The sequence below is a fragment of the Pseudophryne corroboree genome, chromosome 9, assembly GCF_028390025.1.
Source record: "Pseudophryne corroboree isolate aPseCor3 chromosome 9, aPseCor3.hap2, whole genome shotgun sequence".
Taxonomy (NCBI): Eukaryota; Metazoa; Chordata; class Amphibia; order Anura; family Myobatrachidae; genus Pseudophryne; species Pseudophryne corroboree.
The window spans coordinates 442,992,676-443,011,708 of NC_086452.1; the positions used below are offsets into that span (position 1 = coordinate 442,992,676).

Genomic DNA, 19,033 nt, shown 5'->3' on the forward strand with positions numbered 1-19,033 from the left:
CAAATGGCATTAGACGTTAAAGACGTTATACACCACTATATAACCCCTGCTAGATGGGTACAACCACTACTATACAGCCCACGGTCGGCCTCCACTCCTCCGTGGTCCTAATCATTATCCGCACTGCAGGGTCGGCTGGCTCCCAGCACAGACAGCCAGACAGCACGGTCAGTGCTAGTAGTGATGTTCAGAATGCAGCTTATTCAATAAACGCAGCTCTTACTCGTACTATCAATTCAGGAGCCGCATTCACAACTCATCTCCTGTCCTGCTACGTACACAGCTAGGACGCGTTTGAGCCAACAGTCCCCACCCCCCTCTTATGGCGGTCTGAGCTACAGGACCCTGAGCAGTGGAGACCTCCCGCAGTAATCGGTGCACAGGGTAGGGGGCTGTATCAGACTGGCAGGAGCTGCACAAGGGTAGAAAACTCCCTTAGGGAAAGACGATACTATATTTCATAGACTGGGTGAATGATGGGAATTAGGACTAGTGTTACAAGACAAGCGAGGCCATAAAAAAAACAAACGCGTTGGGTATATATGACCCTGGCCGCCAGAATGCCAGCAGGGGGGCAAGCGGAACATAAGCCCCTTGCGGGCTCGCTACACTCGGGTGGGAATAGCCCTTGATCCCCTGCCGGCATTCTGTCGGCCGGGATCCCGACCGCCAGGATAAGACTACATCCCAAGGAAACAGATATTGGTGGTCATTCCGAGTTGATCGCTAGTTGCATTTGTTCGTAGCGCAGCGATCAGGCTAAAAATCGGCAATTCGGCGCAATGCGCACGCGCGACGTACGAGCACAACGAATGATGCAGTTTTGCACAAGGTCTAGCGATGCATTTCAGTCGCACTGATGGCCACAGAGTGATTGACAGGAAGAGGGCGTTTCTGGGTGGCAACTGACCGTTTTCAGGGAGTGTTCAAAAAAACGCAGGCGTGCCAGGGAAAACGCAGGCGAACGCTGGGCGAGTGTGTGATGTCAAATCCGGAACTGAATAGTCTGAAGTGATCGCAAGCGCAGAGTAGGTTTTGAGCTACTCTGAAACTACACAAAAAAACTTTGTAGCCGCTCTGCGATACAACCGTTCGCACTTCTGCTAAGCCAAAATACACTCCCAGTGGGCGGCGGCATAGCATTTGCACGGCTGCTAAAAACTGCTAGCGAGCGATCAACTCGGAATGACCCTTGCGGGCTCGCTACGCTCGGGTGGGAATAGACCTTCCCGAGGAAACAGATATTGTATTCAAAGTAAGTCTTCTGTTGTCACTTAAGAGGTTGTACACCTAAGTACACCGAGCAGATACCGCCACCGACCAGCTGTGCAGCTTCGCTAGACTCTTGAGACCCAAGCAAACGTAACATCTTGTGCTCCTGTGACTGATGGATGTAACATAACTCCTGTATACCTTTGCCATCAGACAGGTAATTGTACCAGAAGACAGCCGTTCCTTGCCGTGGCTTAATTCTCAAGTTCCCCTTGTCACAATGCTTCCTGGTGTCTCTCAGATCAATGTCATTCTGGATTAAGGACTGAAAAAGAGGCACACAAACCACGAAGAAAGAAAAGGACAGCTTCATTATACATAATCTTATATACAAAACATAACAACATTTTATTGTACAGTGAGAACATTTTAACTAAGCAGAAGTGATCGCTACCAAGGAGTGTAGAGGTTATAAAGGTTTTTCTGCGGTAACCAGATGATAGATCGACAATGATGGATGACATGTTTTTTTTGTTGTTGTTATTTTGTCACCAAATTTAGGATCTGCTTTATTTACTATCCACGTGAACATCTATTGGGAATAGTACCATAACCAAAGAGTGCCCGCGAGTAATGGTGATCAGATAACTGGAAAGATACACCATCCTTGGCAATAAGATCGGTGTTCATCCTTCAGAATCTGGGAAGAATAAGCTCTGTAATTGCTTGTAAATGTCTGTTCTTTACAGGCTATTCTGTATATCAGGCTGGCGACACGTATACAAATCTCGTCTGGAAGTTTGGTAGATTGACAGACACTGCACATTGGTACTAATTCAGACCTGATCGCAGCAGGAAATTCGTTCTCTCATGGGCAAAACCAGGTGCACTGCAGGGGGGGGGGGCGGCAGGAATTTCATGCGCAGAGAGAGTTAGATTTGGGTGGGTTATATTGTTTCTATGCAGGGTGAATTCTGTCTGATTTATTTTTACGCTGCAATTTAGATTTCAGTTTGAATACACCCCACCAAAATCTAACTCTCTCTGCACATGTTACATCTGCTCCACCTGCAGTGCACATGGGCCCTCATTCCGAGTTGTTCGCTCGCTAGCCGCTTTTAGCAGCTTTGCACACGCTAAGCCGCCGCCCTCTGGGAGTGAATCTTAGCAGAATTGCGAACGAAGTATTCGCAATATTGCGAAAAGATTTTTCTTAGCAGTTTCTGAGTAGCTCCAGACTTACTCTGCCAGTGCGATCAGTTCAGTGCTTGTCGTTCCTGGTTTGACGTCACAAACACACCCAGCGTTCGGCCAGACACTCCTCCGTTTCTCCAGCCACTCCCGCGTTTTTCCCAGAAACGGCAGCGTTTTTTCACACACTCCCATAAACTGGTCAGTTTCCGCCCTGAAACACCCACTTCCTGTCAATCACATTACGATCACCAGAACGAAGAAAAAACCTCGTAATGCAGTGAATAAAATACCTAACTGCATAGCAAATTTACTTGGCGCAGCTGCAGTGCGAACATTGCGCATGCGCAGTTAGCGGAAAATCGCACCGATGCGAAGGAAAAGAACGAGCGAACAACTCGGAATGAGGGCCATGGTGTTGCCCATTAGAGAACACTTTTGCTGCTGCGATCAGGTCTGAATTAGGCTCATTGTTTGGTCCCTCAATCTGTCTGAACACTGGGATCTGATTTGGCAGGTTTGGAAAGCAGCTCAGCCAAGGACTCCGATTGGTGCAAATCTGTAGTCACAGCAGACTAGGAAATGTACAACCTGTATTTTGCAATCTGGTTGGCCAACCCATCATCTGCACAACCAGATCTCTGCAATTCAGACATAACCTTGCTAGACCATACAGGGTTTGCACCACAATCTAGTAAATGTGTAACAATGTGAAGTCTGCTAACATTGCTTGTGGACAGGAACAGTTGATGCACAGGACTCACCATCTCCTCATACGTGCGGTTGTCAGCGATTGGAAACGTGGTCTCTCCACCCTCAGTAACATTGTTCAGGTAAAACAGGACAGTGACGTACCTGGAATGCAAACCAGTCGCATGGACACAGAAGCCTGGTCAGTAATCAGATCTCACATTTTACAGGCGCACAGCGTTATTACCTGCACATTCTAGATCGCACAGTTTAAATAACAGAAAGGCTGTTCCCTTTTATTACGAGAGATCTACTGATACGGTTGTGATGAATCCTTCACAAGTTATCAGCACGTTTGTGAACACTTGTCATTCTACAGCCTGCATTCGACATTCAGACCCTGACAACATACTGACTTCATACTGGTGTCAATGTCTCTGCAGATTTAGGCCCTAATTCAGACCTGTTCGTAGATGTGTGAAAAAAACGCACATCTACGATCAAAATCTTTGACGTGCAGGAGGACGCAGCCTAACAGCAAAGGCAGACGGCTACCTGCCATGATTTTGGTTGCAGCGGCTGCGTGTAACATCACGTAGCCGCCACAACCCGCCCTAGCAACAGTCTGGACACGCCTCCGTTGTCCGGACCGCGCCCCCCACCCCCAATGCTGCCGACACGCCCCCAACCGCCTCTGCCTGTCAATCAGACAGAGGAAATTGAACAAGTGAGATGCCGTCGCATCTCACTGTGTGCACACGCGCAGTGCGGCTTCTGCGCGTACGAACACTTCACCGGCTTTCAGCCGCGACCGCTGCAGCGTCCGGGTCTGAATTAGGCCCTTAGTTATCTACCAATCGCTTTCTGCGGACAGCAACAGTGACTTCTGGAGGTTCAACTATATCATCTTCAAAACATAACCTTGCTATGTGATATCCTGCATCTGCCATGTTGTGTTATTATCACTGTATAGATTGTGACGTTACAGCTGCCCACATCCTCACTGTCTGGTACTGGAACCAGTACTTACTTCGTGGCAACTAGAACGCAAATACTTTGCGTACGACCACCCTGTTTACTTTACTTTGTTCTGTGCCAGGAACAATGACAAATGGTCAGGGATAAGGTGTAAAACCGGAACAGTTTATAAAGAGGTAAAAACACGGAGAACAATGATAAGACTTTAACAAGGATGAAATAAAAAACGAACACCTTAAAGAGGAACCGTACAGAAAATGATTCGCACCTGAGGAGCGTGAGGCTCGTTCACATCTGTAGCACGGAAACACGGCACCCGGGGCCAAACCAAAATCTGGAGCCTCCTCAGCCGACTTTGGTGTCAATAATAATTAAAATGTCAGAAAGTAAAGCGGGTAAATGCACAGAGCAGGGGTGCTCACAGCTGTATCGGTTTGATATACCGCCGCACGGGATGCCAAAGGTCAGTATACCGACATCGGCATCCCGAGCGGTGGAATGCCGGCAGGGGGGGCGAGTGCAGTGAAGCGCTGCGGGCTCAGTGGCGAGCTATACCCACCATGGGTTCTATTCTCCCTCTATGGGTGTCGTGGACACCCATAGAGGGGAAATCACCTAGCTCGCTGGTATACCGGCGGCGGTATGGTGCCCCAGTCGGGATCCCTGCGTCAGTATTGTGACAGCCAGGATCCCGATGAGCGTTATGCTGTCCGCATACCCTCACAGCAAGTGCCCCCCATAGTGCTAGCACAGAAAGCTTTATTCCCGGACTGCTTACACGCTTTCCCGCACTCTTTACTGCTAGTACGCCAGTTGTAACAGCATGTCCAATGCACAGGCAGCTCAGCTCAGACTTTAATTACAAGTATAAAGTGACTTTGTCCTCAATATATACTATTCCAGTTTTTATTTGCAGGATTATACCCGTATGGACTTTTAAATAGTATGCCCTATATACTTCTGGCATATGGTGATTCACATATACATCAGCATATAAAGGTTTCTAGGATTTTAATTAATATGTGACTTTTTATTGTATTTCATTACAGTGCTTTATTGTATTTAACAAATAAGCATACAGATGTGTCCTCGTACATCTTTGCTGCAGTCACATCAAACAGCCCCTCTTGGCACGCCAGGTCCTGGGAGACCCCTCTTGCGTTGGGCATCTATGTTGCCGAAAATGCTTCTGAGACGACTGTGCTGATTAATGTGATATATGACACTTGTACATCGGTGTGCGACTGAGTCTCTGACTCTGTACACCAAGTGCTACAATGTAGCAACCGCAGCTTTTTTCCAGTACAAGTTCTGTTTCTGCTCCGTATACAGACTCAAGGGTCTATTCACGAAGCAGTGAAAAGTGTGGAGAAGTGAGCCAGTGGAGAAGTTGCCCATGGCAACCAGTCAGCATTGAAGTAACATTTATAATTTGCATACTATATAATTGTACGGAGCAGTTGATTGGTTGCCATGGGCAACTTCACCACACGCTCACTTCTCCACTCTTATCACTGCTTCATGAATAGACCCCTCAGTCACACACAATATACAAGTGTCATATATCACATTAATCAGCACAGTCTCCCCGTGTACCTTAGCGGCATTGCGTTGTGACGAAGACGCATTTTCGGCAAAATAAAAAAAGACTCCCAAAGCTAGCAGAGTTGCATTGCGAGGCATATTGAGGTTAGATGTATGAGGACGCATCTGTTATTTAACGCATTAATGTCACTGCACCTTGATCTACACATTCACATACATAATAAACCTAAATATACTGCGCCAGGAATCTTGGACTTGTAAATTAGATAGTGGAATTGTGACCCGAACAAGAAAAGCACAAAGTATTAAATGTTGCATGTTACGGACATAAGGGGTCATTCCGAGTTGTTCGCTCGCTAGCAGATTTTAGCAGCATTGCACACGCTAGGACGCCGCCCTCTGGGAGTGTATCTTAGCTTAGCAGAATTGCGAACGAAAGATTAGCAGAATTGCGAATAGAAAATTCTTAGCAGTTTCTGAGTAGCTCCAGACTTACTCCTACACTGCGATCAGCTCAGGCCGTTTCGTTCCTGGTTTGACGTCACAAACACGCCCTGCGTTCGGCCAGCCACTCCCCCGTTTCTCCAGACACTCCCGCGTTTTATATTGGCACGCCTGCGTTTTTTTCGCACACTCCCAGAAAACGGTCAGTTTCCGCCCAGAAACACCCATTTCCTGTCAATCACACTCCGATCACTTTAACGATGAAAATTCTTTGTTCGGGCGTGAGTAAATCTACTAAGTTTTGTGCTAAAATACTTAGCGCATGCGCACTGCGTACCATGCGCATTTTTGTCTTAATCGCTCCATTGCGAAAATCGGCAACGAGCGAACAACTCGGAATGACCCCCATAGTTATCAACCTACTGTAGGGACAGCCATGTTACCACAGTAGTAGTGGCCCCTGGTGGTGGCACAGGGTCATTAAACCAGATAAAAATGTCAGAGCCTATGCTCTCAACTGATGTTATAATGGTGATGCCCACAACTGTCCTCAATGCCCCTCATGCGGGTACAGGGTCATTGCACCAGATGACTAGTGCCCATAATGAATACTGTCACACACAATGAACCCTGTCACAGTGCCATCCTATTACACAGGAGCTGACGATCTTTTTTACCAATACACGTGCAATGTTATCTGCAGCTTATACGTGTAGTAACTTTTTTTTTTATATATAGGAATTTATGGGATCATTATTACAGTTTTCGTGGGTACTACAGTGAAAGACTTGTCCTTTGCCTAATATCACCCTTTTATAACGATACTTAGCAGCGGTAAATATGTTGGGACGCCATAGACCACCATATTATATGGCAACTGCTAGAGGTGGCTACAGATCTCTAGAATTACCAATATACTAATCAATGCTCCGCTTATACAGACTCAAGTAACAGAGGATCTTCTCCTTACCGACAGGAGGTTTCAAAAGCAGCCGTTTCATTGGTTGTAAGCTTGGTGTGGGCACAGGCTGTCTCGGGAAACACTGGGCCACTGTCCATGTGGGCATGGTAATGCCCCCCAGTGTTGTACCTCACCACCTGTAGAGGCTCGCTGTTCTCCACCACATCTGGGGGCAGATGGGTCAACTTGATGACTCTGGGGAAGGAGGATATTTATTACACTTGGCTCATTTTATTTATTTATTACTAATTATTTATATAGCGCACACATATTCCGCAGTGCTTTACTTTACATTTGCCCATTCACATCAGTCCCTGCCCCAGTGGAGCTTTCTAATGGTAGCCATACATCAGGAAGATATCGTTCCAACCAGCCAACTAGTTGGCTGGTTGGAACGATAATCTGGCAGTGTGTGGGAGGAAACGATTATCAGCCGTTGGCTCCCACACGCTAAAAAACATCCAGAAACGGTCTGTCCAACTAGTTGGGAAAATCAAACTTGTTTGATTTTCCCAACTAATCGTTCATGTGTAGGGGGGAACATTCCTCCCAACTGAACGATAAGTAGGAGGACACAGGCTGACAGTGTCCACCTACTTCTGTCACCATCTTTGTGCCCATGACTGCCGGGGCTGTCCCTGTCACCACAGGACCCCTGTTGGTGGTAGCGGTGGTAATACGGGATCCCTGTCGGCGGCAGTAATGCAGAACCACTATCGGCGGTGGTAATGTGGGACTCCTGCGACAGCGGCGGTAATGCGGGACCCTGCGGCAGTGGTGGTAATTCGGGAACCTTGGTGGCGGTAACGCAGGAGCCAGGAGAATATGATTTGTGACCCCCAGCAGTGGTGGCGCAGCGGGAGGAGAACCAGGGGCAGCGTCGGCAGTACTCCCCTGCTGCCCGGCTGCTCCTGTGACATCGGGACCCCATCAGTGGCGGCGCAGTGGGAGAACCAGGGGCAGCAGCAGCAGTACTCCCCTGCTGCTCCTGTGACATAGGGACCCCATCAGTGGCGGCGCAGTGGGAGAACCAGGGGCAGCAGCAGCAGTACTCCCCTGCTGCTCCTGTGACATAGGGACCCCATCAGTGGCGGCGCAGTGGGAGAACCAGGGGCAGCGTCGGCAGTACTCCCCTGCTGCTCCTGTGACATCGGGACCCCATCAGTGGCGGCGCAGTGGGAGAACCAGGGGCAGCAGCGGTAGTACTCCCCTGCTGCCCGGCTGCTCCTGTGACATCGGGACCCCATCAGTGGCGGCGCAGCGGGAGAACCAGGGGCAGCGTCGGCAGTACTCCTCTGCTGCCCGGCTGCTCCTGTGACATCGGGACCCCATTAGTGGCGGCGCAGTGGGAGAACCAGGGGCAGCAGCGGCAGTACTCCCCTGCTGCCTGGCTGCCCCTGTTAACTGGGTCAGAAGGTAACAAGTTTCCTTTAATGGGAATAAATTAACAAATGTTTGCTTCATCTTCCTCTGGATTTGCAAAAAAAATACTATTTATGAATATCTGATTATGATTTTTTTATTTTCAAAATTACTAGTTGTATACAGATTGTTCCCAGGACTTGGTGGCACAAACTGATATCATGGAGCTGGTACAATCTGGCGAGTGTTGAATGGGTTGGTGGCACAATTGGCAAATGGTGGTCTCTATTACCATAAGGGGCTCAGATACATGGTGGTGGCTGACTCACCTTTACATCTTCCTTATGTGGCACAAGTGGGGCGAGGGAAGGCACAAACATATAAACGGGTACAGTGTGGGAAAAGGGGCACAGGCTGGGCTGATGTATCTGAGGCACACGCTGATACATTATTGTGGAGGCACAAGAACATAATATTTGATAGGCTAGATTTAATGTGATCATTGGCAATAGCTTATATAATAGTGATGGCCACAGACTGATGAATGTGTTGGTCACAAGCTGTTATATCATATTGAGCATATACTGGTTTATTGTGAAGAGTGTGGGCTGCTGTAAAATGTGGGCAGAGTGAAGCACAGGACTTGACAGGCATAATAGGGTAGAGATTTATTATTATTTACCAGTTATTTATATAGGACACACATATTCCACAGCGCTTTACAGAGAATATTTGGCCATTCACATCAGTCCCTGCCCCAGTGGAGCTTACAATCTATATTCCCTGCCACATGTACACGCGCACACATTCACGCTAGGGTTTTTTTTGTTGTTGTTGGGATCCAGTTAACCTACCAGTATATTTTTGGATTGTGGGAGGAAACCGGAGTACCCGGAGGAAACCCATGCAAGTACGGGGAGAATATACAAACTCCACACAGTTAGGACCATAGTGGGAATTGAACCCATGACCTCAGTGCTGTGAGGCAGTAATGCTAACCATTACACCATCCGTACTGCCCTAAAGAGATAGCAGCATGCATTTTGCTTTTTAGTATAAATATTTAGTCAAGGTGGCACCAGTTACTACAGGACCGTTCCTCACGAGGCAAGGTGGCATCAGTTACTACAGGACCGTTCCTCATGAGGCAAGGTGGCACCAGTTACTACAGGACCGTTCTTCACGAGGCAAAGTGGCACCAGTTACTACAGGACCGTTCTTCACGAGGCAAGGTGGCACCAGTTACTACAGGACCATTCCTCACGAGGCAAGGTGGCACCAGTTACTACAGCACCGTTCCTTTGTGTTAATTAATTTGCCCTCATTGCATGTGGCAAGAGCTGCATACATGGCTGCGGATACTTTCCTCGCTTGAATAATACTGTATGTATGCGCTAAATAGAACAGCCATGTTTAATAGCTGCCTAGATTTTCAATTACATTGTGTAGTCTGGACATATCTGTTACATTGTATTCACAGGCAAAGGAAACTACGAAACAAATTACTACTTTTTAACAAAGCCTATTGAATCAGAGTTAAATATCTGCTCTAAAGAACTATGGGGCCGATTTAGCATCAGTCGATATTGTGCTGAAATCGCTATGAAGCAATTTCAGCACATGTGCGCATGCACGTACACCGTTGCAGTGATGTGGTGTCAACATCGCGTTTGTGGGTGTCGATGCACCGTTTGGGGGGCGCATGCCGGACAAATATTTATGCAAAACATGCAGGAGTAGGCAGACACTGTCCGCCTACGTCAGTGACATCACAAGTTGGACAGAAGTAGTCATGATGGCTGGTCTGATAAAAAGTTGGTTAGATGTGTGGAGCAGTGGTAAAAAGTTGGTTTGATGTGTGGAATACTGTTTTAGTTGGACAGACAAGTTGGACGGTTGGAAGTTTGGCGTGTTGGAGGAAAGTTGGTCTGAAGTTGGTCTAATGTATGGCTAGCATAACAATGGGGCAGATGTATTAACCTGGAGAAGGCATAAGGAAGTGATAAACCAGTGATATGTGCAAGGTGATAAAGGCACCAGCCAATCAGATCCTAACTGTTAATTTACATATTGGAGCTGATTGGCTGGTGCCTTAATCACCTTAATTAACCTGCCTTCTCCAGGTTAATACATCTGCCCCTATATACCCTACCACATGTACACGCGCACACATTCACGCTAGGGTTAATTTAGTTGGGATCCAATTAACCTACCAGTATATTTTTGTATTGTGGGAGGAAACCGGAGTACCCGGAGGAAACCCACGCAAGTACGGGGAGAATATACAAACTCCACACAGTTAGGGCCATGGTGGGAATCGAACCCATGACCTCAGTGCTGTGAGGCGGTAATGCTAACCATTACACCATCCGTGCTGCTCATTTTGTTAATACCCAACATAAAATACATGTGCAAAACAAATGTAAACACGTAACACTTAATTTTGGGGCAGCAGATGAGAAATGTCTAATGTCAAAAACTTGATAAGAATAAAAGATTTACCCAGTAAATAAAGGAAAAAGCAGTTTCTCAGCCGTAGCAAAGGGAGAGGGGTCACTATAAATCACTTTAAGCACTGAAAGAATGGTGCAAGCACACTGCATTATATTAATCAGGCCGGACTAAGTGAAAATAAACAAAGGGGCCGCAGTGTTTGCCGATCTGAATGAAGTTTGCTAATAATTACAGACAGCCTTGATACTCGTTTCCTCTGTGTCACCCAATTAACACTATATTAGACACTGTAAATAAGCACGGTGTGGAGGGGCTTAGTGAGATAAGGCTTTTCCCAGCAGGTCACAATAATACCATTTTATTACAATCAGCTATCACACAGTCATGAAAGGTCATTTCGAAAAGTGCAAAGGCTCAGAGCCCATTTCAGTGAATGAATGCAACTAATTCTTATTATTAGCCGCTATTTATGTAGTACTGATATATTACGCGCAGTGTTTAATCGCTTGACATCAGTCCATGACCTATGGAGCTCACAGTCTGTGGGGGTCATTCAGATCTGATCGCGGCTGTGCATTTTCACACAGCGGGCGATCAGGTCCAAACTGCGCATGCGTATGTACCGAAATGCGCAGGCGCGTCGGACAGCAACAGAGGGCATCGATGGTCAGCGACGGGATGGTCCGAAAAATCCATTCGCAAGGTGATTGAGAGGAAGAAGCCGTTTGTGGGTGGTAGTGGACTGTTTACTGGGAGTGTTCGGGAAAACGCAGGCGGGCCCAGGTGTTTTCAGGGAGGGTGTCTGACGTCAGCCTGATGCGATCGCACTGTAGGAGTAAGTCCTGGGCTGCGCAGAGACTGCACAAAGTGGATTTTAGCAGCTCAGCGTACACAAAGGATCGCACACTTGCACGGCAAACTTACACTCCCCCTGTAGGTGGCGACTGTCTGATTGCAGGACAGCAAAAAACACAGCCCAGCGATCAGACCTGAATGACCCCCCTAAAATCAGGCCTGGCCAACCTGTGGCTCTCCAGCTGTTGTGAAACTACAAGTCCCAGCATGCCCTGCCGCAGCTTTGCTACTAAGGAATGCTAAAACTGTGATGGGGCATGCTGGGATATGTAGTTTTATAACAGCTGGAGAGCCATAGGCTGGCCAGGCCTAGTCCAAATGATCTACTACACAAACAATAAGGCCAATTGCATAATAAGATAGTTACCCTAACGGCCTGGTTTTAGAGGGTGTGGGAATGAGCAACTGGGGAACCTACAGAAACACAGGGAGAACATATCAACCATACACAGATAGGGCTATTCTACGACCACACCAGGACCATCAGCAATCATTCAAACCTTGTTTTAGCATAAGGACGGCATAAGTAGGTGCATTCATGATGTCAGACTTTGCACCCCTGTTGACGCTAACATTTTAGCCTGAAAGTGTCACCTATAAAACCTGGTGCACTCGTGTAATAATACCCCTGCAAACTGGGGTGTGACGGGTGTAACTGGGAGAGAGCAGGGTGTGAGTTTGGAACAATCTATGTTGCCTCCTTTTTAAACCCAAATTGAAATCGATTGGCTGCCTACCCGGCAGCTCCCATGTCTGGTGGCTTCTGCTGCTTCTAATCGGGTCTGTCATGGGCTCCAGCTTTCCACCTGGAGATTACTGTGCGAGTCGGTTTATACAGGAGCCTGTTTGGTGTAAATCTGGTGCTCCGGAGACAGTGCAGAGGTTCTATTTCTCAGGAGTGGAGGAGAAACTTCCCTATCCAGTATTATATACAGTCTTATCCTCACACCAGGAGGCAGCAGAGTTTCATTTACACTTTCCAGATGGGTTGGGTTCAATGTGCCGGTGGTCAGAATACCGACCGCGGCATCCCGATGTTCGGAATCCCAACAGGGGAGGCAAATATACTTACCTTATCCCCCATGGCCCCCTAACCCTAAACCACGCTTAGCCGCAGCCTAAATCTAACCCTCCCTCCCCACAGCCTAACCCTCACCCTCCCAGGGGAGTGCCTAACCATAACCCCCCTCCCCGCTGCCTAAACCTAAACCCCCCTTTCCTGCTGCCTAACTCCACCCCTCCCCCACCCCACCCTGCAGCCTAACCCTAACCCTCCCTGAGTAGGGCCTAACCCCCCCCCCCCCCCCCACTGCAGCCTAACCCTCCCTAGGGAGTGCCTAAACCTAACCCCCCTCCACGCAGCCTAAACCTAACCCCCCCCTCCCCCTGCAGTCTAACCCTAACCCCCTCTCCTCGCACGGCTTACCTCTCCAGCAGATTGGGGTCTTCTTGTTCGGCATTCCGGTCTCACGATCGTGAACCTATTCGGGATGCCGGTGTCGGCATTCAGAATAGTGTCAAGATTCCGGCGTCGGATTTCTGACTGCCGGGATCCTGACCGGATCCCTTTCCAGATATCAGTTTTATGGAAAACCTACAGAATGTAACAGTGTAATACAGCAAACAGCAGCCACCAAATGGGTTTCACACCACCCAATATTAATAAACAATCTGCCATCCTGAAAGGAGATTAAACTCTTAATTTAATGATACCAGATAAACTGAAATTACTATTCATACGATCACCTAATTATGGGGGTCATTCCGAGTTGATCGCTAGCTGCCGTTGTTCGCAGCGTAGCGATCAGGCAAAAAAATGGCTTTTCTGCGCATGCGTATGGGCCGCCGTGCGCATGCGCGAAGTACTTTTACACAAAACTATGCAGTTTCACACAAGGTCTAGCGACGCTTTTCAGTCGCACTGCTGATCGGTGAGTGATTGACAGTAAGTGGGTGTTTCTGGGTGGAAACTGACAGTTTTCCGGGAGTGTGCTAAAGAACGCAGGCGTGTCAGCAGATAACGCAGGCGTGCCTGGGGAAACGGGGGAGTGGCTGGCCGAACGCAGGGCGTGTTTGTGACGTCAAAACAGGAACTAAACTGTCTGCAGTGATCGCAAGGTAGGAGTAGGTCTGGAGATACTCTGAAACTGCATGAAAATATTTTCTAGCAGAACTGCTAACCTTTCGGTCGCACTTCTGCTAAGCTAAGATACACTCCCAGAGGGCGGCGGCTTAGCGTTTGCACTGCTGCTAAAAACAGCTAGCGAACGATCAACTCGGAATGAGGGCCTATGTGCCCAGGTAGCCAGTGGTGTAAGTTCGTCACAGTCGCCCGGAGGCAAGATAAATATTGGTGCCCCCCTATTTCCTATATTAAAATAAATGTATGTATGTATGTATGTATGTATGTATGTATGTATGTATGTATGTATGTATGTATGTACGTACGTACGTACGTACGTGTATGGAGTGTTCTGAAAAAAAATTATATACTGTATTTATACATTTAATTGTCTTTTATTTTAAATCACACATTTCTTAGCAGTCATACCCAGGATTTGAAGCCATGACCCGTTACACTAACAGCAGACACTTTACTGATGGAGTTATTTGTTCCTGTAGAGGAAGCATGATAATTCTAACTATATGAAGTTACGTGTAATTGTCATAGAAGTATCTTCATATACTGTAGTTAAAATTCTCATATTTCCTTAACAGGAGCAAATAGCTCTATCAGTAAGGTGTCTGCTTCCAGTGTAATAGGCTGTGGTTTCTAATCCTGGGTATGACACTTGTAAAAATAAGAATTTACCTACCGATAATTCTATTTCTCATAGTCCGTAGTGGATGCTGGGGACTCCGTAAGGACCATAGGGAATAGCGGCTCCGCAGGAGACTGGGCACAAAAGTAAAAGCTTTAGGACTACCTGGTGTGCACTGGCTCCTCCCCCTATGACCCTCCTCCAAGCCTCAGTTAGGATACTGTGCCCGGACGAGCGTACACAATAAGGAAGGATATTGAATCCCGGGTAAGACTCATACCAGCCACACCAATCACACCGTACAACCTGTGATCTGAACCCAGTTAACAGCATGATAACAGAGGAGCCTCTGAAAAGATGGCTCACAACAATAATAACCCGATTTTTGTAACAATAACTATGTACAAGTATTGCAGACAATCCGCACTTGGGATGGGCGCCCAGCATCCACTACGGACTATGAGAAATAGAATTATCGGTAAGTAAATTCTTATTTTCTCTAACGTCCTAAGTGGATGCTGGGGACTCCGTAAGGACCATGGGGATTATACCAAAGCTCCCAAACGGGCGGGAGAGTGCGGATGACTCTGCAGCACCGAATGAGAGAACTCAAGGTCCTCCTCAGCCAGGGTATCAAATTTGTAGAATTTAGCAAACGTGTTTGCCCCTGACCAAGTAGCTGCTCGGCAAAGTTGTAAAGCCGAGACCCCTCGGGCAGCCGCCCAAGATGAGCCCACCTTCCTTGTGGAATGGGCATTTACAGATTTTGGCTGTGGCAGGCCTGCCACAGAATGTGCAAGCTGAATTGTACTACAAATCCAGCGAGCAATAGTCTGCTTAGAAGCAGGAGCACCCAGCTTGTTGGGTGCATACAGGATAAATAGCGAGTCAGATTTTCTGACTCCAGCCGTCCTGGAAACATATATTTTCAGGGCCCTGACTACGTCCAGCAACTTGGAGTCCTCCAAGTCCCTAGTAGCCGCAGGCACCACAATAGGCTGGTTCAAGTGAAATGCTGAAACCACCTTAGGGAGAAATTGAGGACGAGTCCTCAATTCTGCCCTGTCCGTATGAAAAATTAGGTAAGGGCTTTTATAGGATAAAGCCGCCAATTCTGAGACACGCCTGGCTGAAGCCAGGGCTAACAGCATTACCACCTTCCATGTGAGATATTTTAAGTCCACAGTGGAAAGTGGTTCAAACCAATGTGATTTTAGGAATCCCAAAACTACATTTAGATCCCAAGGTGCCACTGGAGGCACAAAAGGAGGTTGTATATGCAGTACCCCCTTGACAAACGTCTGTACTTCAGGAACTGAAGCCAGTTCTTTTTGGAAGAAAATCGACAGGGCCGAAATCTGAACCTTAATGGACCCTAATTTTAGGCCCATAGACAGTCCTGTTTGTAGGAAATGCAGGAAACGACCCAGTTGAAATTCCTCTGTAGGGGCCTTCCTGGCCTCGCACCACGCAACATATTTACGCCAAATACGGTGATAATGTTGTACGGTTACATCCTTCCTGGCTTTGATCAGGGTAGGGATGACTTCATCCGGAATGCCTTTTTCCTTCAGGATCCGGCGTTCAACCGCCATGCCGTCAAACGCAGCCGCGGTAAGTCTTGGAAGAGACAGGGTCCCTGCTGGAGCAGGTCCTTTCTTAGAGGTAGAGGCCACGGGTCCTCTGTGAGCATCTCTTGAAGTTCCGGGTACCAAGTCCTTCTTGGCCAATCCGGAGCCACGAGTATAGTCCTTACTCCTCTCCTTCTTATGATCCTCAGTACCTTGGGTATGAGAGGCAGAGGAGGGAACACATACACTGACTGGTACACCCATGGTGTTACCAGAGCGTCCACAGCTATTGCCTGAGGGTCCCTTGACCTGGCGCAATATCTGTCTAGTTTTTTGTTGAGGCGGGACGCCATCATGTCCACCTTTGGTTTTTCCCAACGGTTCACAATCATGTGGAAGACTTCTGGGTGAAGTCCCCACTCCCCCGGGTGGAGGTCGTGTCTGCTGAGGAAGTCTGCTTCCCAGTTGTCCACACCCGGAATGAACACTGCTGACAGTGCTATCACATGATTTTCTGCCCAGCGAAGAATCCTTGCAACTTCTGTCATTGCCCTCCTGCTTCTTGTGCCGCCCTGTCTGTTTACGTGGGCGACTGCCGTGATATTGTCCGACTGGATCAGCACCGGCTGACCTTGAAGCAGAGGTCTTGCTAGGCTCAGAGCATTGTAGATGGCTCTTAGCTCCAGGATATTTATGTGAAGTGATGTCTCCAGGCTTGACCACAAGCCCTGGAAATTTCTTCCCTGTGTGACTGCTCCCCAGCCTCTCAGGCTGGCATCCGTGGTCACCAGGACCCAGTCCTGAATGCCGAATCTGCGGCCCTCTAGAAGATGAGCACTCTGCAACCACCACAGGAGAGACACCCTTGTCCTTGGAGACAGGGTTATCCGCTGATGCATCTGAAGATGCGATCCGGACCATTTGTCCAGCAGATCCCACTGAAAAGTTCTTGCGTGGAATCTGCCGAATGGAATCGCTTCGTAAGAAGCCACCATTTTTCCCAGGACCCTTGTGCATTGATGCACTGACACTTGGCCTGGTTTTAGGAGGTTCCTGACTAGCTCGGATAACTCCCTGGCTTTCTCCTCCGGGAGAAACACCTTTTTCTGGACTGTGTCCAGAATCATCCCTAGGAACAGCAGACGTGTCGTCGGAATCAGCTGCGATTTTGGAATATTTAGAATCCACCCGTGCTGTCGTAGCACTACTTGAGATAGTGCTACTCCGACCTCTAACTGTTCCCTGGACCTTGCCCTTATCAGGAGATCGTCCAAGTAAGGGATAATTAAGACGCCTTTTCTTCGAAGAAGAATCATCATTTCGGCCATTACCTTGGTAAAGACCCGGGGTGCCGTGGACAATCCAAACGGCAGCGTCTGAAACTGATAGTGACAGTTCTGTACCACAAACCTGAGGTACCCTTGGTGAGAAGGGCAAATTGGGACATGGAGGTAAGCATCCTTGATGTCCAGAGACACCATATAGTCCCCTTCTTCCAGGTTCGCTATCACTGCTCTGAGTGACTCCATCTTGAATTTCAACCTTTGTATGTAAGTGTTCAAGGATTTCAGATTTAAAATAGGTCTCACCGAGCCGTCCGGCTTCGGTACCACAAACAGCGTGGAATAATACCCCTTTCCCTGTTGTAGGAGGGGTACCTTGATTATCACCTGCTGGGAATACAGCTTGTGAATGGCTTCCAATACCGCCTCCCTGTCGGAGGGAGACGTTGGTAAAGCAGACTTCAGGAACCGGCGAGGGGGAGACGTCTCGAATTCCAATTTGTACCCCTGAGATACTACCTGCAGGATCCAGGGGTCCACTTGCGAGTGAGCCCACTGCGCGCTGAAATTCTTGAGACGACCCCCCACCGTACCTGAGTCCGCTTGTAAGGCCCCAGCGTCATGCTGAGGACTTGGCAGAAGCGGGGGAGGGCTTCTGTTCCTGGGAAGAGGCTGCCTGCTGCAGTCTTTTTCCCCTTCCTCTGCCCCGGGGCAGATATGAGTGGCCTTTTGCCCGCTTGCCCTTATGGGGACGAAAGGATTGAGCCTAAAAAGACGGTGTCTTTTTCTGCTGAGAGGTGACCTGGGGTAAAAAGGTGGATTTCCCAGCCGTTGCCGTGGCCACCAGGTCCGATAGACCGACCCCAAATAACTCCTCCCCTTTATACGGCAATACTTCCATATGCAGTTTGGAATCCGCATCACCTGACCACTGTCGCGTCCATAACCCTCTTCTGGCAGAAATGGACAGCGCACTTACTCTTGATGCCAGAGTGCAAATATCCCTCTGTGCATCTTGCATATATAGAAATGCATCCTTTAAATGCTCTATAGTCAATAATATACTGTCCCTGTCCAGGGTATCAATATTTTTAGTCAGGGAATCCGACCAAGCCACCCCAGCACTGCACATACAGGCTGAGGCGATTGCTGGTCTCAGTATAACACCAGTATGTGTGTATATACTTTTTAGGATATTTTCCAGCTTCCTATCAGCTGGCTCCTTGAGGGCGGCCGTATCCGGAGACGGTAACGCCACTTGTTTTGATAAGCGTGTGAGCGCCTTATCTACCCTAGGGGGTGTTTCCCAACGCGCCCTAACCTCTGGCGGGAAAGGGTATAATGCCAATAATTTTTTAGAAATTAGCAGTTTTTTATCGGGGGAAACCCACGCTTCATCACACACCTCATTTAATTCATCTGATTCAGGAAAAACTACGGGTAGTTTTTTCACACCCCACATAATACCCTTTTTTGTGGTACTTGTAGTATCAGAAATGTTCAAAACCTCCTTCATTGCCGTGATCATGTAACGTGTGGCCCTACTGGAAAATACGTTTGTTTCCTCACCGTCGACACTGGAGTCAGTGTCCGTGTCTGGGTCTGTGTCGACCATCTGAGGTAACGGGCGCTTTAGAGCCCCTGACGGTGTTTGAAACGCCTGGACAGGTATTAGCTGTTTTTCCGGCTGTCTCATGTCGTCAACAGTCTTTTGTAAAGTGCTGA

General features: G+C 48.1%; 1 protein-coding gene across 2 annotated transcripts in view; it reads right to left on the reverse strand.

Annotated features, from left to right (window-relative positions):
• The window catches only part of P4HTM (prolyl 4-hydroxylase, transmembrane), an 82,649-nt gene that overhangs the window by 15,725 nt on the left and 47,891 nt on the right, over positions 1-19,033 (reverse strand). The window contains exons 6-8 of one of the 2 annotated variants that reach the window (XM_063941134.1): positions 7,031-7,216; positions 3,168-3,258; positions 1,414-1,537 (exon numbers count right to left, since the gene is read on the reverse strand). In XM_063941134.1, the coding sequence (XP_063797204.1) occupies positions 1,414-1,537; positions 3,168-3,258; positions 7,031-7,216 (401 nt within the window). The remainder of the gene's footprint in view (positions 1-1,413; positions 1,538-3,167; positions 3,259-7,030; positions 7,217-19,033) is intronic. The other variant, XM_063941135.1, reaches the window with a different exon arrangement.